General features: G+C 37.2%; 2 protein-coding genes across 7 annotated transcripts in view; both read left to right on the forward strand.

The window, feature by feature from the left end:
* Positions 1 to 24,385, forward strand: part of LOC118800395 — a 54,042-nt gene that overhangs the window by 20,060 nt on the left and 9,597 nt on the right. Inside the window, exons 7-25 of the mRNA XM_036560607.1 lie at positions 491 to 580; positions 2,007 to 2,265; positions 2,585 to 2,754; positions 3,211 to 4,794; positions 5,776 to 5,993; positions 6,168 to 6,226; positions 8,113 to 8,149; positions 13,144 to 13,360; positions 14,477 to 14,552; positions 14,641 to 14,933; positions 15,042 to 15,119; positions 16,546 to 16,599; positions 18,808 to 18,997; positions 19,220 to 19,280; positions 19,967 to 20,129; positions 20,216 to 20,319; positions 21,312 to 21,456; positions 22,488 to 22,611; positions 23,201 to 23,438. Coding sequence (XP_036416500.1) covers positions 491 to 580; positions 2,007 to 2,265; positions 2,585 to 2,754; positions 3,211 to 4,794; positions 5,776 to 5,993; positions 6,168 to 6,226; positions 8,113 to 8,149; positions 13,144 to 13,360; positions 14,477 to 14,552; positions 14,641 to 14,933; positions 15,042 to 15,119; positions 16,546 to 16,599; positions 18,808 to 18,997; positions 19,220 to 19,280; positions 19,967 to 20,129; positions 20,216 to 20,319; positions 21,312 to 21,456; positions 22,488 to 22,611; positions 23,201 to 23,438 — 4,160 coding nt within the window. The remainder of the gene's footprint in view (positions 1 to 490; positions 581 to 2,006; positions 2,266 to 2,584; positions 2,755 to 3,210; positions 4,795 to 5,775; positions 5,994 to 6,167; positions 6,227 to 8,112; positions 8,150 to 13,143; positions 13,361 to 14,476; positions 14,553 to 14,640; positions 14,934 to 15,041; positions 15,120 to 16,545; positions 16,600 to 18,807; positions 18,998 to 19,219; positions 19,281 to 19,966; positions 20,130 to 20,215; positions 20,320 to 21,311; positions 21,457 to 22,487; positions 22,612 to 23,200; positions 23,439 to 24,385) is intronic.
* On the forward strand, positions 9,472 to 23,603 carry zgc:112970 (uncharacterized protein LOC541543 homolog). Of its 6 annotated transcripts, none has more exons than XM_036560599.1 (21): positions 9,492 to 9,546; positions 11,130 to 11,242; positions 11,506 to 11,586; positions 12,207 to 12,295; positions 13,144 to 13,360; positions 14,477 to 14,552; positions 14,641 to 14,933; positions 15,042 to 15,119; positions 15,476 to 15,549; positions 15,838 to 15,900; positions 16,236 to 16,272; positions 16,546 to 16,599; positions 16,738 to 16,811; positions 16,944 to 17,006; positions 18,789 to 18,997; positions 19,220 to 19,316; positions 19,967 to 20,129; positions 20,216 to 20,319; positions 21,312 to 21,456; positions 22,488 to 22,611; positions 23,201 to 23,603. In XM_036560599.1, the coding sequence occupies exons 3-21, from the start codon at positions 11,536 to 11,538 to the stop codon at positions 23,503 to 23,505; spliced, it is 2,316 nt and encodes a 771-aa protein (XP_036416492.1). In that variant the 5' UTR covers positions 9,492 to 9,546; positions 11,130 to 11,242; positions 11,506 to 11,535; the 3' UTR covers positions 23,506 to 23,603. The 6 variants fall into 6 exon arrangements, with proteins under 6 accessions (XP_036416491.1, XP_036416496.1, XP_036416492.1 ...); XM_036560600.1 differs by having other exon boundaries at positions 11,133 to 11,242; XM_036560598.1 differs by lacking the exon at positions 11,130 to 11,242 and having other exon boundaries at positions 9,472 to 9,546.

The raw sequence follows: 24,385 nt of genomic DNA on the forward strand, positions 1-24,385 counted from the left end.
TTGGAGCAAACAGTGGTGTTCAACTGGCAATTCATCATCAGGTTGCAGTTTATGGGCCGAGACTTCAACAATAATAGCTGAACCTTTTCAAAGCGTCAGTATGAAGCAACATTCACATTAAGCTCTGTGCTGTTTATACTTGTAGCATTGCTGTTTCATCTATACTTAGCTATGCTGACAGCCGAAAACTGAATATTGTCCCAGAATGCCTCAGAGAGTTTTAAAGGTACAAAATAATAACTTAACAAATAACTTTCTTTGACTTTGTTAAAAACAGTACTGAATGACCTTCCGTTTGCTAACTGCATGTTTCAGATGTAACTGAAACACAGCAGTCATGTGAAAAACAAGGTGGATATAATCTATAATGAACTGTACACTTCCTTGAAGTTTTCCCTTGATGAGTCATCGTTTGTGATATCTGTCATTTCCAGTATGTTTCAGCATGTATCCCCTGACATTTCTAATCTTATCCTGCCTGTTTTTACAGAACCTTTACACAGCAGAAACAGGGGCAATAACTGAAGTTGCGGCAAGCAGTAATGATGCCCCAAATCTCTCAGCTCTTCCAGATGCCCAGGTTAATATCAGTGTAGAGTGGACACAGCCGTTACCCCTAACATATACAGCGCAAAATGCCTTGTGAACAAATTCCTGCACCCTTTATCTTTTGCACATTTTGAATTATTGTAGAGTTGTGATACATTATATTTGGGCCATTTTATTCATTTGTGATTCATTGTGTATTCATGACATTTCTTGTCTCTGTGCTATACTTGCCTCTTTTTCTTATTGCCTAATTTTTTAAAGCATGCATGATTTTTTGCTGTGATGTCTCTGATCTTTTAGCTTCAGTGGCCGTCTGAAAATCAGTGCAGTTTGAGCTTAATTATGTATTCAGATCAAACACCTATAATTTATTTAGTCTTAACATTTTCATTAATGCGTTAACAGATGTGTTTCTACCGAAAGGCAATTAAAGTTATTTTAGGCTTTAATTGTCATGGCAGAGCTTCCAAATACTAAATAGAGAACCGAATACCAATGTAACAAACAAATACTCGAGTGTTTGAGGTCACGACTCCCTTCAGCTCTGTGGTCTGCTTGGACTCCATCTCCCAGAACCCCTTGGGGGAGCACATGACTCCTGCCTTGGTCTCGCTCCAACCAGCGCTCTAACTCTGCGGAGTATTGATCAGTTTCACCTGTTGTTCAAAGATTAGTTCAGTATAAAGCCCGGGCTTGTAGGCTAGGTTGTTTGCAAGGTATTTTTTCTTTTCTCAAGAGCTACTGAGTGTTTCGTCTGGTGCTGATTATTTTGCCCTCTTTTTGACCTGCCCTTTGCCATAACTACTTTTTTGGGCTGTTTACCTGGTTATGTTTGTGTTTTTGTGTTTCTTGCCCTTTTTGGACCTGACTTTTTTGACTTCGATTGTGGATTGTGTTTTCATCAGTAAAGCCTCTCGTTCAACTTCTACCCACGAGCATCTGCGTCATTCTGTCGTGTTACATTTGAATTATTCGGCCCAACCCTGCAGTTGTGTGCAAAAGTTTGAGCGCTCCTGTTAAATTCCATGTTGTTGTTGATTTTCTAAGTGATAATAAATAAACACATCCTCTAAAGAGGACACACTTATGCACATTTTATATACACAATTACTGTTTACTTACTGACTTCAACACACTGGTAAACTATAAAAACTGCTCTAAAAATAAAATAGAAAAGATGTCACGTTTAAGTGTTTTCTTTGTAGAAAGTGTGTTAGCTTCTTTTCACTTAGAAAATCAGCAAAACATGGAATTTGACTGAGGTTCTTCAAACTTTTGCACATGATTGTGTAAAGAACAGCTGGCATTTTCAAATTGTGTAAAAAAACAAAAAAAATTAAAAACAACCAAAATGATTTTCCTTGGTTTCCTCTTTTTTCGTCATTTCTTATATTCATCCTTTCAGTGTGTATTCAACGTTTCATATCCCTTATCTAATCCTGCTTTTTTTATTTCAGGACAGCAATAGATCAGCTAATGCAGGGACAGCAGGTGGAGCCGAACCCTCGGCCCCTCTAGACTCTGTAGAGGTTAATATCAGAGTAGAGTGGACACAGCAGAAGTTACCAGAGAGATGGAAGGCTCGTCTGCAAGTAGCTCTTCAGAGCTGGTCCAATTCAACACTGTCTGAGCACGTGGGAAAGCACTGCAATGTTGTGAACCTTCAACTTTTGGATGATCCCTATTATGCAGTGGTGAAGATAAGCCCATCGAAAGGTGAGAACTTGTTTTTGTAAATTAACTATAATGTCATTTTGTACTAAACATTACTGACATGATACAAAATATACTAGCTCACAACTTTATTGGAAAAAATGTCACTCTGAAAGGCACAGTAACAGAAACAGCCTGTATAATTCTAAAGGGGAAAAAAGAGTGAAAAATCATCATGAAGAAATGATCATGTAAAAATGATCTGTAAAAATCATCTACGATATATGAGCGAAGGGAAAAAAACATTTTTGTAATAATTCACTTCATAATTATTGTCCCATGTAAAGTGCTTGGTTTTTTTTATTTTTGTCTTTTATTTTAGCTTTGGATGTTTTAAAGACACTGAAAAGTGGAAATTTAATATTTAAGGAAGCCAAACCTGTTAAATCAACACAGGCTATAGTGCACTTTTTGGTGGATGAAACAAAGACTCTGGATGAACCACAGAAATCAGTACCCACAGTGGAGGAGGAGAAGGTGCCCGTCTCAGAGGTAATTTGTGTTTATGGATTATTATGCAAGACATTATATATCTTTATTATTTTTTTTATTTCTTAATTTTTTCAGTACTTTGCACCTCCCGTAGTGTAAGGACTTTATTAACCCAGTGGGTAGCATGACTTTAGGGTCAGCCTGAGCATGTGAGGAGAGAGGATTCAGTGGTTCAAAGTCAATTATTTTGACATCCCTGGTCAAATTACGTGTTTTGTTAAGTTTAAATAACTTAACTCATCCTCTACAGAGAATACGCTTCAGCACATTTTAATACACACTTACTGTTTGTTTGTTGAGTTTTACATATTGGGGAAAAATAAAATGCGTCATAACTTTGGCACAGGCCATAGTTTTTTTTTCCCCCCAGTATTGTCTATCAACTTTTAAAACTTGCTTGTTTTATATAATGGAGCTGCCTTTGCTAAGTATAAACCTTATTTTCTGTGTTTTTAGGTGGACATGTTTTTCAAGGCCTTCATGGATTTAGACAAATTGCACCCGATTATTCAAGCAAAGCTGAAGAAGAGGTTTGGAAATCCTCTCTTTGGAAACAGTTTGTCATTTTCAGGAAACTTTGACGTAATTGAGAAGAAGTACAGAGAGGTTAGTGGCATTGTTAGAGAATCAGAAACTGGGATGGCTGCTGCTGCAATGAGAAGCGATCTAAATGGAGCTAAGATCCCACAGCATGTTGAGAGGAGTGGAGCTCCACCCACTGTTACTGTCCCCCTCTTTCATTACTGGTACTTCAGCCGTGCTTTCAAAAATGAGCTCAGCCAGTTTGTGAAGGAGTTTGGTGTTAAAATAAATGCTGAGGTGTTGGTTTCAGTTACTGCTCTGGATGAAACCAGAAGTGATGAAGTGGCTCAGAAATTTATAGACCTTTACCAGCAAAGCACACAAAACCTAGAGTCTGTTAACATCCCCGAAACACAACTGGAGTCAGAAATTGCTAAAGAGGTGGTGCGTAATGTTAAAGTAGACCAGACTAAGATGGTGTTAGACATGTCAGCTGATCAGTGCCTGCTATTTGGACCAGGACAAATTATATCAAGAGTTGAGAAGGAGATGAATCTGGAGTCCAGAACGGTGTTACCAAGATCTCACAGCAATGATATGACAAATAAAATGGAGACTGACACATCAAGAAGCTGGACCTTGGGAATGGTTATCAAGGACACTCCAGATCCAATCATGATGAATGAGACACACTATGAACTGATGAAGAAGATTTCTCAAAAACAGATTCATGATATTGAACAGAAATATGGAGTTGTGTTCACTGCTGTGCCTTCACAGGACTTCATTAAGGTGACAGTACAGTCAAACAATCAAGGTGTCAATCTTGAAAGCCACGCCCTCAGAGCCTTCACGCATCTCTATCAGAAGGTTGCCACTTCAGCTGTCACATGCACATTTAAGAACCCTGCTGAGGCGAAGACTGTAGGCCAGGCGCTGGAAAAACTCGGCTGTCAAGACCGTTTTGTCGGTGTACAGGAGAAAAGCAATATCCGAAAACTTGTTGGACTCCCAAAGCATCTCGGTCCTGCCATCGCTAATATAGAGAAGCTGGCTGGAAAGTCTGTGTTTGATGACAAGACAAAGAAATTAGTTGGCTATCCAGGAAATTTACCACTTTCATGGGGGCTTAAAGGAGGACAACAGAGAGCAGGTGCAGCTGGATGGACGCATGTACTTTCTCCAAACAGTGGAGCGCATGCAAACAATGAGCCAGGAAAAGCTGCTAACGAGAAAGAAAGAGATAAAAGCAAAGATGCTGACTGTCCAATCTGCATGGACAATTTTACTGACAAACAAAAAATGAAATGTGGCCATGAGTTCTGCAGAGAGTGTCTGGAGGCGTCAGTGAGGAGCTTGGGTGAAATCTGCCCAGTGTGTAAGGACATCTTCGGGACACTGACAGGAACCCAGCCTGATGGAAAAATGGACGTCTTTAAACGGCATTTTAATCTGCCTGGTTACTCTCGATGTGGCACTATTGAAATTGTTTACAGCATACCAGATGGCATACAGACGGTAAGAATTCACTCTAAACAAAAGGGTAAAACTTTATTTAGGCATCTCCAAGTATTTACAAGTGGTGTACACACAAAAAAATTTGCTAATAAGATTTCGAAAAATGCAGCCGAACTTGTTACGGTGCCTAATGCAGGTTTCCGGGAAGGAAGGGTACAGCACAGTTTGGTCATTTACTTGTTGAGTACACCCACAGATTCTGGTAATCAACTTATTGGTTAGATCAAATGTGTTTGAGCAGGGAAATCACCAAAATGACTTTTTCCTATCTAAATGGAAATTGGTGACCCGTGGTCTAATGACTAAAGGCTCTTAGCCCAGAACAGAGCATCAGCCTGTTACTAAAAGTAATAAAATTAGTAATAATAGTAAGAAAACATGTTTTTATATTTTTTATATATAAATTTTAATTTCAATTACAAAATCTCTAAATGCTTTACATAGATTAATGAAACAATGGAAAAATAAAAAAATCTAATCTAAATAAAATATGCTAGTCTAAACACAGTATTTTCTATGTGTCATTATATTGAATGACCTTCATTCTGCCATGTATATATATGTATTACTGTTGTGCAAGAAAACAGGACTACAACCAAATAGCAGTTGTACCAATTGTACAATTATAAATAAATAAATGCATAAATAAGTATAAGTGCATCTGTTGCAACCATAACGTGGCTGTTATGACTGTTTGTGAATTGTAAATTGGTAAATTGGTAAGTTAAAATTTCTGTAAAGGAGTGCAGAACCTAGCAAAGACTGTTAATCTTCAAAAATTATGGACTGCATTGTACATCTTAAGAGTTGTCCTGTTTAGAGTTTTGAAATGCAGCCCAGGTATGTGATCTTTCTTTGAGAGAATTTTAGTGATGTAACTGTAAAACACCCAGTCCAGCAGACAGGAAGAATTCATCCCACAATATAAATAAAAATATTCAGTATAATCAGAATAATTCTTTGTACAATATCATTATTTAGGACAGACATCCAAACCCTGGAAAACGTTACAGGGGAGCTCATCGCACCGCTTATCTGCCTGACAACGATGAAGGAAGGTATGTGCTGCAGCTGCTCAGGAGAGCTTTTGATCAGAGACTGATCTTTACTGTTGGGACCTCCACGACCACTGGAGCAGACAACTCCGTCATCTGGAACGACATTCATCATAAAACCAGCACAGATGGTGGGCCATCATGGTAAGAGTGACCTGAAGATAATGCATCAAGACTTCAGTTTTATAGTATATTTTTTTGATCGCCAAGTGAGCCACATTACGAGGTGCTCCTGTGATGAGCCTTATTTGTGTTGAATTTTTGCACTGTGGGTAAATGTGCATGCGTTACTGACCAATCTAATATCTCTTTCCACAGTTATGGCTATCCAGACCCCGATTACCTAAAGAGAGTGAAGGAGGAGCTGAAGGCCAAAGGCATTAAATAAAGATTAAAAAATAAATTGTACAAAGAATAATAAAAAAGTCATATTCATTTTTTGCAGTGATTAGCTATATTTTTAAGTAACGAAAGTCTTGTAAGTGGAGTCACTTAGAGATTTGAGATGAGGTTTTAAAAATTGTGCAGTTTTGTCTGTAGTTTTGTTTATATTCTGTAGTAACTCAAGACAATTTGATAATCATTCAGAATCATTAAAATGTATATTTTACTTTTACTGATGTGAAGTAGTACAGTGCAGACTCAGATTTCTTTACAGTGGTGGTGATAGGAACCAGGGGTCGCCATGACTACAACACAAATACAGACATTTTATTTACTATCCAAAACCACCAGTGAACCTATATGTGTCTTCTGAATTTTATATGGAATGTTAATGAGAAAATAGTGGACAAATCTGAAATAAATAAATGTTCTTGGGGACTGTTTTGCCTTTAAACACCCTTCTTGTATCCTTCCACCATGAATGGATTCAATTAGATGGATTATAATACAGTTTAGACCTGAAACTTTATCACTAAACTATCATAAAACAGTGTCTCAGGTATCAGGCAGTGTATGCATAACCATTTCATGCGATAACTTTCTGCGAAGGATCTTTTAGTGGTGGAACTTTGGGGACTATTTTGCCTCACAATGCCTTGTACCCATCCACCATGAATTGATTGAAAACATTTTTTACATCTAAACAGTTTAATTAAGAGGACATTTAGATCATCTCTTAATCTTAGATCTGTTTTGATCAGTTTCTTTAGTCCTCTCCTTTTAGACATAATTTTCTGTAATGTTATTATCATGACAAGTTCTCATATATATATGTTATTTTATGCTATGAAAATGAGAGAAAAGATGCAAACGGCCAAGCACAAGGATTATCATGCTGCATGATTTTTCGTCTTGTTTTAAATCAGCTTCTGTTGGGATAATACATTTTAGTGCTCTTAACTGCACTTCTGTAATTTTACACTATGTAATCTGTAATGGCGACTGAATAAAAAGAAGACAAATAAAAACATGCATAAAACACTTCTCTGGTGACTATTCATTCCTATCTATAAAAGAAACTGGCAAACAAGTAGGCAGTCAATACCCCAAAAAGGCAGAAATTATTTCTTATCATTGTACAGTATACAGGGTTGCTCATGAACCATAATCAATCTTTATAATCCATTAATTGAATACACTAATCATATCAGGCCTAATTAGGGGAAGAGTAGATTATCCAGAATTGTATAAAAGTTGATGCCCAGCTTAGAATTGCTGTGAATAAACTTGCCATACAGCAAAAGAGCTCTTGTTTCTTCAGGCTTTAGTTCCAGTTAATGGAAATCTATCTTAATGCTACAACATACAGTCACATTCTAAATAACTGTGTGCTTCCAGCTGTGGGATAGAGGAAGACCCTCTACTGTTTCAGCAGGACAGTATGCCCCTGTGCACGCAGTGAGCTCTATAAAGATTTGATGAGTTTGGTGTAGAAGAGCTTGACTGCCTGCGCAGAGCCCTGCACTCAAGAAACAAAACTGGCCCTTGTGTGTGTTTAGACTATGAATTGTATTGCATCTTCTGAAAGACAGAAGTGGTCCAAGGTGAGAAAGATCTTCAACGCCAGAGACATTGTGGTGGTAGTGGCTCTACTTCCGATTTGATTCCGAGTGGATCAGTTAAACTCAAGACAAAAACGGGCATCATAGAGTGGCCAACTGCAAAGCTCTGCTTGCTGTTAGAACACTAAAGACTGGATCAACGAATATGCAATGTATGTTTTTTTTTTCTTTCTATATATATTATGTCAAGCCTGAGGGGCCAGATGTGAAGGTCATTATTATCATACTCCTTTTCTGTTTGAGTTAACCCCATCTAGTGGCTGGAATAGATGAGCCACTGGGAGATAAGGGCAGGTGACGCTACCTGGAGGGTGTGGCCAGAGCAGGAAGAGTCTTTGACCTCACATCCTCAAGTCCAGGCTGATACAGACACTGATCTTTCTTTCAGATAATCTCTAGTTAATCTTTGCAATCCTTATTTTAATTTGTGTTGGACTTCCAAGCATAGTATTTTTATCATTAAAAATAATTAGTACTTTTTTGGACAACATCTTATTGTGGACATTGGGTTATTTTGGATGAAGAGAGTCAGGCATTTTTGCTCAGCCACCGTAGTGGTCATCAGTAAGACAGGAAATAACCACTAGAATCCATTTTAAGATGTACTTAAAGTATTTGCATTGAAAGAATGTAATTATTTGCCAAAGTCAATTAATCAAAAAAGAGAATGAATTGTGTTTTTTGCAGTTCTTGCAAGTCTGTTATACTTAAAATAGAATATACCTCACATTACTCAACTATATTGAGTTTTCTGATGATTTCATGTGTTCAGATTGGACCTCTGAGTTAAATTCACATACTGAAATTGACTTTAGCCTGTTGCTATAAGCAGCTGAAGAGATTGGTGCAACTAAGACAAGACTTTGTTGCCACCTGCCTCTATCTGTTTGCATACTGTGCATGTCTTTCTCCTTGTTTTACTCACTGTCTCTGTTGTCTTTCCTCCTAGATAGCCTTCCATTAGGGTGGAAGCTCACCTGTGTTTTGGTTGACTGCTTAGCCTTGTTACTGGTTGTGAAAGCAGACCACCACATTTTGTATTTCTGAGTGGTTTTAAGATAGTGACCACCTTTAAACCAGTCCTAGTAAGATAAGGTGGATCAATGTAAGTTAAACCAACACTACACTCTTTAAAAAATGGTTCTTCAAGAATTCTTTAGTAAAGACAATGGTTCTATATAGAACCATGAACACTTAAAGAACAATTTGCATGATTAACTGGTAAAATTGTTCCTCAGATTGGTGGAGAATGTGTTGTATAAAGTTCTGTATAGCGTATATAGCGTGTATATTCTGTAAGCTTGTCATTATAATATAAGAACCCTTTTTGGTTCCCACCATTTTCAAAAAGGTTCGGTACAGAACCGTATACAACAGATTCGCCATCAATTTGAAGAACCATTTTACCATGGAAAGAACCATTTAAACATGCAAATGGTTCTTTGAGTGTTCATGGTTCAATATTGTCTTTGCTAAAGAACCCTTTTATTTAAGAGTGTAGTAAAATCTCTAAGTCTCACCTGGCCACCCCATTCTATGAGTTCTAGCTACACCCCTGTTGATTTCCCAGCTGTCTAGACGTGCTAACAGTGAATCAGAACAGTTGCTCACTTTCGGTTTCGTTTCCTCACCGACCCGAGGAGGAGAGCAGAGCAGCTGTCCAGCTTTAACAGCGCTGAGAGCTCAGTCTGGTAAGTAACACAGCTCACTCATTTAATTATGGAGTTAGAAATGTCAAAGGAAGAGCAAAACCGCATAGAACCGTACTAAACAGTATGTCAGAAACAGTGCACCTCCAATAGAAGCCCACTCATTAGTGTAGTATGTGTAGTACAGTAGAAAGAAGAAGAGAATGATATTCGTGCGGCTTAATCAGACGACAATAAAGTAATTTGATCTCGAACATGGTTTAGATATCTCTCTTATGGAGAAATGCACCGTTTCGTTTGCCCTCTGTTCGTGCTTTTTCGCTCACTTTCGCCGGTGGCTTGAACTCGCTGACCAGTCACAGTGGTCTCTGGCGTTGTCATGGCGACGGCCAAGTTTACCGGCTCAGACCGGATCGGTTGTGTCCCAGCAGCTATAGCTAACTAGCTAGCGTTAACTAGCTTGTTCAAAGACGCAAAAAGAGTCACTAAAGGCAGCTCAAACTGAGCTCCAAGCCTCCAAGTTAAATGTGGAAGCACTCAGAGTTTCAGCTTCTGAATGAAGAGGTGAAACTCTTCGCTCTACTTTCACTTTACCTAAATGGAAAGTAAGTTAGCATTAGCCAAGTGTCACCCTGTACTGACGCGGTGAGGATCTTCTTTGTACTTAAAGGCGAATTCCACTTATTTTCTCCAAAACATCTAGATTGATTGAATGTGTGAGATGTAAACAGTGATTCAGAGTAGTTTGGTGTGAAACGGAGCAGATTCCTTTGCAGTGGTGGTGACAGAGTCTTCTGAGTTTTGTAAGGAATGTTGATGATGGAAAAACAGTGGAAAATCAGAAAATTTTCTTTGGGACTGTTTTGCCTAAGAACATCCTTCTTGTGTCCTTTCACCGTGAACAGATTAAAATGCTCTGATTAAAATAAGTTTTAGACCAAAAACCTTATCATAAAAGTACTGTAAAACAATGTCTCAGACATCAGGCAGTGTATTCATAACCATTTCATGTAATAACTTTCTGTGACAGAGCTTTAAGAGTTTCTGTCACCACCACTGTGAACAATTCTGGCTCTGTAAGTTTTTTTAGAACATCAAAACCCATTTCATCCAAACCATTTTCACACCAAACCACTGTGAATAACTTTATTTAAATCTTAACCTATTATGTAGAAAATTATGCAGAAATTTTGAAAAATCAGTGGGGTTCCCCTTTAAAGACAACTATCACTGTCCTAGTATACTTAAGAAATGTAGAAGAGTAGACATTTGAAGTCGAGTGCCTCATAGGTGCACTTTCTTCAGTTTTAGGTACGGTGAAGACTTTTGGCCACAGCAATCATACTTTTTAAGGTAGAAAGGCTTAAATTGAAGGTTATGATTTTCAGAAGTTTTCTTGATGCAAATGGAAAAATGTTAGTTTATTATGAAGAGCTAATAAATATTGATTTTTGATGAGAATTTGTCAATCGGACAGTGAGTATTTACTGTGTATAGTACTGTAAGCCTCTGCATCTTTCCCACCTTTTTCATTATTTCAGGATACTTTGTACCACATTTCATGCTTCTGTGTCTATTTGAGCCAGTGTAACGCCTCGGCCTTTGAATTTACATCATTTTCCCAGAAGTTCCCTCCAGAGCAAACGGCCCTAAGTTTGGGTTGCTCGTTATCAACTTGGCCCAAGATACAGGCTAACAGGAAAAAATGCTGGAGCGCTGGACCTGGCTACCAGTTTAAGTGAGAAGTAGATCTCATTTATCCCTCAGAGATATGGAGACTGAAAACAGTTCAGAGCTTGTATAACATCTACTCTTTACCAGGTAGTTTATCACTTTATGGAAGGTGCAAAGGTGAGCTCTTATGCCCCACCCTTTTTAAAAACCTTTTGGTTTGTTTAGTCGGTAAGGGGTTATCTCAAAGCTGCTGGTGGAATCAGAAAATCATTTGCAATGGTGAACAATGTGATTGTTTCTGGTTCTATATTTGAATGCAACCTATAGGAGCATAGAGCTAAGAGACAATCATCAATCATGTCTGATGAGGAGCAGCCAATGGAAATTGATACTGATGATGATGCCACTGTGAGTATCACTTTGGTTGTTAGTTATTTATAGATTTCCTTTATTATAGGGCTTGTTATCGTGATATGAGTTAATGCAGTAAGCACATAAGTAAGGGTTACGACGACAGATCAAAATACCTCCCACGCAGCACAAAAAAGATGTAATTAGATTGGCAGGGATGTAGTGTTAAAAGCCCGACAAGTGCATCCCTGCGTTAAGCTCTTAAAAAAGATGGTTCTTCTAGAGTTCTTTAGTAAAGACAGTGATTCTATATGAAACCATATACACTAGTTGTATGCATAAAATGGTTCTTTGCCTGGTGAAATGGTTCTCCAGAGTGATGAAGAGTGTTTGGTGAAGCACCAAAAAGGACTCTGCTATTGTTACAAGCTTGACATCGCAACAATAGATGAACCCTTTTTGGCACTAAATAGAACCATTTTCAAAGTATAGTCCAGTTAGATGTACATTTTATTCTTTATTTTAATAATAATGTATCGTCATCATGATATTCAAAAGCTTTAAGGAATATTACATTTTATGTCCATGTCTTGCAGCCCTAATTTGTTGTGTGTATTTGGTACTTTACAATGAATATTACATAGAAGCTAACACTAACATGTTATTTATATTTTCAGACACACACATCGTTTAGTTTTTACCCAAGTCTGCCCCAGGTCTGTTCTCAAGAGCAAACACCCAAGAGAGAACTGCTGCCCCCCCTTCTGTGAGTAACAGTTACAGCCCTCTGAGTTCACATCTACTGAATAATTAGGCAATAGAACATAATTGTTTTGGGAGAAAACCTTATTTCTCCATTTTATGCATTTGAAATCACCAGCTGCTCTTTATGTCCAAATTTCATGATGAATGGACCAATAGAAATGCTCCAGAAAGTCTTGGAACAAATAATTTCTCCATTATTGTCCATTAACATAAGTTAAGAATGTTTTTATCTTCTGATGTAAAGTTAGCTTTTTGGAGATACATGGTTTTGATCCAACAGCAATGATATGATATTTTACGTTTCAGATTCTCCTTGCCTGACCAGTAATTATGCTGAAAATCATGAACATCATGAAAATATGAAAGCTAATTGTATTTTACATCTGAGTGCAAAAAATGGCATCTTGGCAAGTGAAATGATCCTAAATCTAGTCAATATATCTAATAATTCTCATGTTGCAAGCTTTTTATAAGATTGCTTATTTTTAGACATTGTTTTACTTATTTAAATGATTTTAGAAAGTTGAATAATCTCAATATAGTGGCGGATAATGTTGGCTGCTTTCAAGCATATTTCCTACAGCAAGCAAAATTATCTGCAAATTCAGTGAGATCATTTGACTAAAATTACTTGAAGTAAAAAATGTTAAATAATGTTATAATAGGTGTTCAACAATCTCAAAATGAAAAATATTAGATATATTCTCTAGATTTAAGGTCATTCACTTGTCAAGAGACCATTTCTTTGCAGTGTGAGCGTGACTTGCTCTTCAAGCGTGTCAGTTTATTCTGAAATAACGTTACTTTAACAGTTGAATAATGGTTGTTTAATGTGTTGTGATTCCGCAGATCATTTTCCGGATATTTTAGAAAATCTCCTCCTGTAAGGGGCAAGAAAAGGCTTGCCCCCTATGAGGTGGCCAGCACCAGGACAGTATCCATGCAGTTCTACCTCATGAACAAGAATGTGGAAAGGACACCTAAACCAGCAGAAGAACTGTCACTTCTCCTAGCGGGCATGGGGAGACGCACAGTCAGACTCCCAGAAAGCGCAGACCACTCTGAGGTACATGAATATTTTTAATAATAGTAATGTTATTTATTTAATAATTTAATTTTAATTATTTAACAGCCCTCTCACATTCTCATCTGTTAAAAGCAGACACACTCACTGTACACACAATAGACTGCACAGTTGAACATTGATCAGTTTCTGACCAGTTTCTAATGTGAGAAGTGGCTCTGCGGTCTGCGAAACTGACCAAAGATAAGGGGTTACATCAGTGGTTCCTAACCCTGGTCCTAGAGGACCCCCTGCCCTGCACATTTCAGTGTTTGCCCTGCTCCCAACACATCTGATCCAAATAATCAGTTAACTAACAAGCCCATCCTGAGTTGAAGTGGGTGTGTTAGAGCAGGAAAACCCAAAACATTTAACAGTCCTCCACCAATAAAGACTCAGGAAACCTAAATGTGTGTTTTTTTGGATTAATCTTGTTCTTGCAGGAAGACAGTAAACATGTACTAAGTTCACCGTTTGAATAATGTTTCACCGGCCAACAAATGACGATATATTTCACCATATTTCTCTCCTCTCAGTGTAAACTGGGCAGTCCTAATCTTGGGTAGCGCTTACGTAAGCATTACCCTGACCAATCACAGGGCTGCATTTCTGGCTCCACCCACACAGAACAGTTTCAGAGTCAGAGAAACTTAGCAAGCTAAAGCTAACCCAGCATAACCGGGAGCGGATAGCTTCCACATCCACAGCGGACTGCACCAGAGCTCGCTGGAAGAAAAACCCAGACCACTGATTTCAGGAGGACCAGAGATCGGTTCTCTGTTCCACTCTGGGGGCTCGAAAAACAGCTTTCACACTCGACCAAACGTACCAAACTCACTGAGAAAGTGGCCGTGTGTCCGAATTTTTTTTTGTGTGAAAACATCCTGTGTGTTTTTGAGTTTTCGGGTCCAATATGTTGATACAGTGTCATATAGGTGTCAGGGTCATATAGATGATGTGTTGAAATAACAGATGCCGAACACTGGCATGGTCAACATTTTTAATTTGGTACATAAAGGCAAAATTGAAAGTATTCAAAAACAGCCAAAATAGTCACTCACAAGAGTTAAAAACACTGATCATTAATGTCACACCCAAGTTCTGTGTTCTTTAATGCAGGTTACAAGACTTCTTGCTGAACATTACCCAAAACTTTCCAGCTTATCAGGAGGGTGGCTTCTGTACAAGGCCCTCGGTAATGTACACCCTCAAACTGTTCAGAAGGTCAGACACGTTTTGTTACTTCACTCGTTTCATTGTTTTACTCATGCTGCCCCTCACAGGTGGATCAGGACAACGGAAACTTACAGTTGTTCCTCCGGAAGCTGCAGGTTATAATACTCGGTATTTAAGATCTGTGAGTGGAGGGGGGAAGAGCACACTGTACATAGTTCCTCTCCAGGAGCAACTTGATACATCTCCTCTTCCTGTGGGTGAACATGAATTCCAGAAGATGCCAAAGACGACCTGCCAAGCCTGTGGGCTGTCTATGCCACTGCAGGTCATGGCTGTGCACGTCAAGTCATGCTGCATTGACAGATCATCCGCGGAAAATGACACGGATAATCATATAAAGGTAATATAGATTTTAGTAAATATTCAACCACAGTATCTGTAATTAGTTGTTGGTTTTTCACAACAGCTAAAAAATGAGTTTTTTAACAAAGACTTGCATTCGTTCTAGTCTCCTGCTGATGTGTCTGCTGAGTTCCTCTCAGTGAAATCCTCAGCGGCAACTACTACGAGCATATCCAGTACTGAGGTAAGACCGATCAAGAAAACATGCATCTCCAAAATAGTAACTTTACAGGAGAAGGCAAAACATTGTTAACTTTTAATGTGAGTTAATGTAAAGAGATTTTATTCAAAATGGTTTTGGAGCATTTCTATTAGTCCGTTCATCATGATCATCAATTGCCACACAATGTAAAGGACGGTGACTGTGTTCAAATGACGCAGAAAAATAAAAATTGACAAGAATAGAGACTTTTTTTTTTTTACTATAGCAATAATAATATTAAGGTCAGTGCTACCCAACAAAGACAGCGATTTCTCTGAATATTAAATAGTGAATTTTTTTGTCTTTTGCTGATAATTATATTTGTGCATTCCATTCAGGCTCCATGTCCAATCTGTCAAAGAAATTTTCCACGGCATTATTTACAAATCCATGCCAGCTTGTGTTGTGACAGGTGAGAGTATCTGAATGTTTGTTGGCTAAATAAACAAATCTGAATATTGTATATCATTACTGTCAGGGCAGAACCTCGTATCTCCGAAAAGGTTCTACGTCATTTTGGACCATTTATGTCTGTTGGGCCAAAATTTTGAGATGGTGTAAATGACTGCTTGCATTTTCAATTTATGTGACAAAATAGAAAACAACAAAAATGAACAAACACGTTTTTGTTCCAACAGCAATAATATGTAATGAATTGCCCAAGTGTAATAATTCTCTAAATGTATGTATGTAATAACAGGGCAGAGGAAGCACCTGTAAGCACAAAAGAAGATTCTAAACCAATAAACAGTGGAATTGAGAGGTATATTTACACATTTTCTTAGTCTGAATACATAACATATTCTCTGTTTTTTATAATTCATACAGTCCCAACGTTTCAGGATCTCACAGCCTTTTTTGTGATTTATGAGTTGATTTTATGGCTGTTTTTTGGGTAAATTTGAGTTTTGGGTAAGTGTTTGGGTCAAATTTTGGGTTCTTTTTTTGGCTTAATATGAGTAGATTGTTGGGATGAATTTTGGGTCAAATTCTGGGTTAATTTTTGGGTCGATTTTTCAGTCAAATTCTGGGTCGAATTTTGAGTTGATTAGATTTTTTGTCTGTGCTATTGCATATCAAATTGTGCTGCATTGACAGGTCATCCACAGAGAACAACACGGATAATTACATAAAGGTAATAAAGATTTCAGTAAATATTCAACCACAGTGCATCTGTTTATTAGATGTTTCACAATGGCTACAGGATGAATTTTTTTAACAAACATTTACATTTATTCAAGTCTCCCGCTCATGTGTCTGCTGTTGATGAGTTCCTCTCAGTGAAATCTACAGCAGCAGCCAATATGAGCAGATCCAATTATTAATGATGCTATTAGTAAGATCAGTCATACTCACCACCAATAGCAAACTTTTACAATGATTAACACCTGTTATGTGTTCATTCTAGCCTTCTGATGTGTCTACAGTGGCAGCCAATAGTACAAGTAAATCCAGCACTGAGGTAAGACCAAATACAGCAATAATAATATTAGTAAGAGCAGTGCTACCCGATAAGGACAATAATCACTGACTTTCTTTGAATATTAAATAGTGAATTTCCTATATTTTGCTGATAATTATGTTTGTGTCTTCTATTCAGGCTGCATGTCCAATCTGTCAAAGAAATTTTCCACTGGATTATTTACAAATCCATGCCAGCTTGTGTTGTGACAGGTGACAATATCTGAATGTTTGTTGGCTAAAGAAACATCTAAAAATCCTTTTTGATAATTTTGCTTTTTAATGTTTTTGTATATCGTCACTGTCGGAACAAAACCTTGTATCTAACAATGTGTGCAATAACAGGGCGGAGGAAGCACCTTTCAGCAAAAAAGAAGATTCTAAACCAATAAACAGTGGAATTAAGAGGTACATCTGCATGTTTTTCTTAGCTACATAACATGATAATTCTCAATATTTGTAATAATATTTGTATTTTTTTTAGAATCTAATCTTTATTAGATTTACAGATTTTACAGATTTAATTTTACACTCATAAATTCTCAGAGAACAGTTTTTAATTTTATATTGAAATGATACAGTAAAATGACTTGTATACAAAATAAGCACAGAATTTCTACAGTCTACAGTCAAATATTTAGAAAAAGGGCAGTATTATCATTGAAAACTGGGATTATCAACTATTGGACGGAAGTGGCTACTCAAACAAGCAGAGTAGATTTTTGCCACTTTGTCTAAACTTGCATACATAATACACTCTCCTGTGGTGTTTTCACTAGCAAACCAAGGGCTGGCTTTACACATTGAAAATTTTGTGCAACTTTAGTTGCTTGAAACCTTTGTGAAACTCAACTGCACTTGAGCTGCATAATGTAAAGCATCCTGCAACTCACTTGAAACTCAGCCATAACTGTTGCAAGCATATCAACAGCCGATCAAAACAGTGATATCAAATGACATCATTTCAATCATCTGATTTCACCAGATTAATGGACAAGAAGATAAAAGGGATGGTTTATCGGACAGCTGATAATGAAATCCTCCTGGTCAACTTTGTGTAAGGTTGTAGTTTTTAATGTAATTTCCCTGAGCCATGACGTGCCAAAGTGTATTCCTCTTTGTTAGCCTGCTGTTGTTGTGATGTACGTAGATAGATTACTCATTTTCTTACTTACTTTTAAACAGAGCTCACACTCACTGGTGATCCAAATAATGAGCCATAATGGCTTTTTAAAACTTAATTTTCAAAGGTCTAACATACACAGAACAGAATAAAAAGTTAAATATATATCTAACATACTAAAAACAGATAGATAGATAGTTAAATTTATACGGATGTGTAGATGTAAAAAAAGAATGAGAACGACAGTTGGAAACTTTACACTAAGACAATAAAAATTGCTATAAGTATGTAACACCTCATGGTTGTTGTTGTACAGTGAAAATTATACAGTGTATCAACAGTTTGGCTAACTAGTTGTGTTGCGTACAACTTTGTTTTTTAATTGTTTTGTGTCAGGTTGCACTGAAAACTCACAACATGCAACTAGTTGCATGAAAGTTTCATTGTGTAAAGCCAGCCTTAAGAACTAAGCTATTAAACTAACCTTTGCAGTTTTGTTGCCTGTAATCTGTATTACCTGGAAACACAGTGGCCTGATGTTGTTGCTGAGACAGAAAGAGAGTTTATCACACACAATTATTTATTTTCAAATATGTAATTATTTTGTGTCTCATTTTTTTTATTTATTGTCTCGAAATAAGATCTTATTTTCTCAGAATAACTTATTAGGATGGAATAATCACACTTTCTCACACTTTCTCCAAGAGTAATAGCTTGATTTTGGTTATAAGTCAATACAATAAGTAATTATTTCAACCCTATGAATTACATTTACAGTTACAGTTACATGAGTTACAGATGATAAAAGGAGAGGTTTACACTTTTAATGGTGCTATTTTGACATACTATTTAGTGCTGTAGTTTACAGTTATGGATTCCATACAAAATGCATGTGGGTTATATTGCACTGTTCATATGTCATGAGGTTGCCACCTGTGTTTATTTGTATTGACATTCTTTGTTGATAGGCGACTAAATTGCCCAGCTCTAATTTGCATGAATTTGTGATCATAAATTCCAGGAGGCCCTGATTACAGCTCTCTTCATGTTGTTTGTATGTGCGTTAGCCTTGATGATGTTCTCCAGACCATCGAAGCTGCAGTAGCTAAAGACGGCGACACATTTGATGTCACAGTGTCCCGGCACAACATGGTGGAGAGAGGGCTCGCTCAGTGGCAGAGGCAAAAGAAGTCATCTCCACTGAATCCTCTGAGAGTGGTGTTTTTGGACGAGGCTGGGATCGACACAGGGGCGCTCCGCAAAGAGTTTCTAACAGGTGAGCAAAAGTTGACCCTTAAAATCTCAGGCTTATTACATACTAATGCTTATTACTCAGTAACTACAGGCACTTCGGTGCAAACTGGCTGAGCTATTCTCAGATTATAGAAGTGTGGAATAAAACTTTGAACCCACTGATGGGCATTTAAGGGATTAAACAGATTTGCAAACATTAAGCAGACTTAGTTGTAATATGTGATGACGGCTCCTCTGGTTGAAGGAATGATAGAAGGCATCGAGAAGCGTTTCTTCGAGGGGAGCAGGCATGGCAAGAGGCCCAAGTATTCACTGTGTGATTTGGACAAAGGTCACTTTAAGTATGTATTGTTCACTCATGTACTCTCTGTATACTATAAACAGTACTGTGCAAAAGTCTTAGGCACCTAAGCACATTGTTTACAAACCATATGTGTGAACTCTGCAATCTGATCTGTTTAGTCTCAATGACGACTTCAGTATGGACTGGATTTAGGACAGTAGCTATTACAGAATAAGAGTTCCTAACTTCATGATCTTATTATTAACTCCAGATAAGAGAACAGTATTACATAAACATCCTAACTAGACTTAATCTCCTAAATACTGTCTTAACTTTAGGATAAACCCCAACAGTGTCCTAACTTCTGTTTAAGTGTCTGTTTCTATCGTTTTTAGGCAGCTGTGTCAGGCAGCATAGTTCACTACTAGCATAATGACGCTACATTTATTTATTCTGTCTTTTACTTGTGAGATGTTTTTCTTTTCTAACTCTGCGTTCCCTTAAAATTCATAACAATAATAATAATAATAATAATAATAATAATAATAATGTTTTTCTGAGCATACAAACACTTACAGCCCCATTAGTTTTTTCAGGTGCCTAAATTTTTTGCACAGTTTATTTATTTATTTGTTCATTCATTCCTTCACTTATTTTTTCATTCCCTCAGTGTATTTCTTTAATGTACAGAGTTGATGTTTATTCCAGGACTGTAGGAGAAATAATGGCTGTTAGTCTGGCCCAAGGTGGACCCACTCCAAATTTTCTTACCTTATGGTGCTACGAGTTCCTGTGCAGTGGGTCTCTGGATTTGAAAAATGTGGACAAAACTGATTTGGGAGACGATCAATACGCTAATCTCATTTCAAAAGTAAGACTGTCTAGACGATTTTCCACAAAACACACTCTTGAGCAGCATCTTTGAGCTGTGCTCAGGGTGCTCTTCTGTTTTTTCAGGTGGAGTCGGCTTCAAAGTTCACAATTACAGACCTCACAGAAGACATCGTGAGCTGTGGGTACACAGGAGCTGTCAGCTTGGAGAAGAAGCAGGAAATAACCCGGTACGTTTGGAGGATTATTTCAGGGTGTGTTCTGGCAGAATCACAAAACTTAACATGATTAGTATGCAGTGTAATTACTGTATTCTTATCATGATTGTTCTTTTTTTACTGAGCTTTCACTACAAAATGTGTTCATCTGAAACTTTCTGAACCACAATTCCCTTCTTCCTTCTTGCTTTCCTGGTTTACTACATTTGAATTCTGTGCTTAATTGCTGTATTTGTGAAATATTATTTTTGGACAAGGTACTTTTTGTCAATTAGATGATATGATATTCCACAAATTAGTGTAATAGTGTCTTTCTTGTCAATTGTGAATTATATGTTTCATGTAGCAGAAATTCATTTCTAAAAAAGGGATCTTAGACTACTTAGGGCTACTTGCCAAGTGGTCTTCTCCAAGAGGGGACTGATTAAAAAAATTAACTGTATTATTTTATTTTAACTACATAAAATATATACTCATGCAAGCTAAGTGTTGTTCATAGTAGTATAAATACACAGTGTTTAATAAATGTTTTAGTGTTTAATAAATGTTTTAGTGTTCCTGCTGTGTGCTGAATGAATCGACAAAGTGCCTATCAGAGTTAGTTGCAGCTATATTACAGTCAGTCTGCAGCAGTCATGCTGCGTCAGGGTTTCGCTTCAATGTGTCCTCTTGCAAGCAATGCTGTCTTTCTGCCTTTAACACTGTAATCATCTGTTTGAGCTGAATTTCAGAGCTGATGTTGGGTAACCAGACACAGTGTCCAGTATGTGGAGCAAATATACGTGTCAGATGGAAATATTCAGCCACAGAAAATTTAAAAGATTATTTGTGGATAATATTTAGAGATTTAAACATGTGACATGCCGTATGAAGCCATCTCAGGATGCATTATTTTCTTTGCACTTTAAGCACTGTTTTCTTTAAGAAATGAATATATACAAATGGATTTATTCAGTGATTTTGCATTGTGTATGTGTCTGTGTGTTTATTTTGGTCCTAAACAGAGCTGTTATTCTCCACGCTATGCTGAAGCTTGTCCCCATACTGCAACAGATAAGGAAAGGTCTTCAGCTGTATGGCCTCTGTGATCTCATGAGCAAATACCCGAAAATCTGCCAGCCTCTTTTCGTCCCTGGAGTAGAGATGACTGTAAGTTTGTGTGTAATTGTAATTGTATGTAATAATTTGTTGTAAATATTAGAAGCTGAGGCAGGGCATTCACAAAGCCACTGAACATGTCTACGACCTTAAAGGGCCTAGGTCTTTTTATTTTTCTTGCATTGAATTTTTTCACTTTTACACTTATTAGTGTTTGTGTAGTTTTTTGTACCAAAAACAGTCATAATTCATTTTATGTGAACATTTTCCAACTTTTCTTTATCCCTGATGATTAAAGAGGAGCAAACTGAATGTATGAATTTTAACTATATAACACATAAACTCACTTAAGCGCATCTTTAATGCAAAGTATTATTAATAGTAGTAATATTAGTAATAGTAGAAGTATAAATACATAGAGTGAATGAATATTTCAGTGTTCAATTAAATCAAGGAACAACAGAATTATGGGACTCTAATTGTGAAAGCATTGGTGTTCTGCTAAACAGGAGTAACATTCAGTTACATTCATTTAGTACCAAAAACAGACATAACCTCTCTTTATACTTTACAATTAAACAGGCTGCTTACTGTGCTTTTAAGACTCGTATATGCAAATGAGCTCTGTTCTGATTGGCTGCCCTCCTTCAAAAAGCAGCATGGCTTCAGTGTGAATAAGCGAGGCTAATCTGCTGTAGACTGAATAGGCAGATATATGTAAATAAGTTGGTTTTCATGACATCACAAAAACAATGAATTCAAAACAGGCTGTATTTGCTGTTCAGTTTGCATATATATTCCAAAAATATTGAATATTGAATATTTTTGGAAACAGTTTTTACATACTGCATCAAACTCTTCTTCTTCAATAAACTGAAAAACGTTTTCCTTGATATGAGTCCCTTAACCAGATTTAACATCTTAAAGGAATAGTTCACCAGTTTTACGCACCAAAATATACACTGACCAGCCATGCATGCAGGAAAATATATGATCATCTGATCATCTACATACTTAAAACTGAATTAAAAAGCACTTTTTTCAGTTTTGCTCTAATGATTTATTTTGTTTTATTTGAACAGGCTGATGCAGACTTTGTCATGTCGGTTTGCCAGGCACAGTTTAGCGTGAAGGGCTCATATAAGGAACAAAGGGAAGTCACCTTGATGAACCATCTCCAAGACCTACTCCAGGAACTGGAGCAAAGTACGTTTCAGTTGCTTTTTCAGTTTTTATTCTCTATTAAATCAGCACAGAGCATGGAGTTATTAAAGACTATACCAGTATACCAATAACTAAGCTGACCACACTGCAAACATTGGTATCTTGGTAAGTGAAAACAGCTTAAATCTAGTCAATATATCTAAGATTTCTGATTATGAGACTGTTGGAGGAGTATAATCATATTATTTCTAGCAGTTTTGACTAGATTTAAGATTTCACTTACATGAGTTGCCCTTTTTTGCAGTTCATTGTTGGCCCATTTCTTGCAAGACGCAGTAATTCCATGTTTAATGGTAGTAACAGATAAAAGACACAGCTACTTGTTCTGGTTTATTCCAATTGTAAAAATACAGAAGTAGGAAATATTTCTCACTAACTGGTTTGTTGTGAATTATTCACAGTAGTGGTGATAGTAACCAGACATCCACCTCCACGGAAAGATATTGAAAGGACAAAATTGCTTTACATATGGGTTGTGACCCCTGGGTTAACTGAATACTGAAGTACCTGTGCACATTCTTAACATCTATAACTTCATAATGTGCACATTTTTCCCTTTCTGTTTGTTTAGATGAGAACCCGCCTGGGCTGCAAGAAGCTGCTCTGCCCTCCATGACACCAAGAACATTCCTTCAGTGGGTGACCGGGCAGGGACACATTCCTATTCTGGCACGGGAGAAGGCCAGATTCAGGATAACAGTGGCATTTAATCATCACTGTGATGTAGATTACAGTGAGCACACAGTATGCTACCCAACTGTGGCAGCATGCAGCAGCACTATCACACTACCTGTTAAACACATGTTAACGTATGAAAACTTCAAATGGATCATGGTGGAAGCGTTCTGTCTGGGCCAGGAATTTCATAAAATTTAACTGCACTCTTAAAAAAGATGTTTCTTCAAGGGTTCTCTAGACTATATATAGAACCTTGGACACTCAAAGAACTGTTTGCATGCTTAAAGGGTTCTCTGCATGGTGAAATGGTTCTTCAGATTGATGGACAATGTGTTGTATATGGTTCTATATAGCGTCAAGGTTCTCCTATTTTTACAAGCTTGACACCATAACAATAGAAGAACTCTTTCTGGTGCTATATAGAACCATATACAACACATTCTCCATCAGTCTGAAGAATAATTTTAGAATAAAATTGTGCTAGAAATTGAATTATACTGATGTGGCATAAGCTGGGAGAAAATTGTATGTATTAATGTGTTTAAAATTGTGCTTAAAATTTATTAGCCTTAAATGGGCTGTTTAGGCCATCATAACCTTTTAATCACCCTTGTCATGTATTTTAGACCAAGACATATTTGAGGTTTTCTTGATATTTACCTTTTTTTTGGTTTGTTTGTGTTTGTTGTTCTGTTTGGGTTTGTGTTTATGTGTCTCAGCAATTAGGTTTAGTTTAAATTGCAGGTGTGAAGCTTCCACGGACACAGCTGTGGGGTTTAAGAACTGATGTGAATCATTCAGGTTTAAACTCAGGTTAAACTCTAAACCAACAGCTAAGCTAATGACAGCACAGTTGCCCTGTTAAGTCCAGAATTTCAAACCATAAACAGCTCTTGGGCAATCCAGGGCTGAGCTACCTGAGCTACTGGAAAATCAGTGATTGATGGAGGTTGACCGCTCCAGTAACTTTTTTCCTGACATTTGTGACATCAATCACATGAAAACATTGTGGGTTTTGTGTTTGTTTGTTTGTTTTTTTTTAGCAAAGGAAAAATTAATTCCTGAGCTGGTTTAAGGG

This window comes from Colossoma macropomum, unplaced genomic scaffold (assembly GCF_904425465.1).
Source record: "Colossoma macropomum unplaced genomic scaffold, Colossoma_macropomum, whole genome shotgun sequence".
Classification (NCBI taxonomy): Eukaryota; Metazoa; Chordata; class Actinopteri; order Characiformes; family Serrasalmidae; genus Colossoma; species Colossoma macropomum.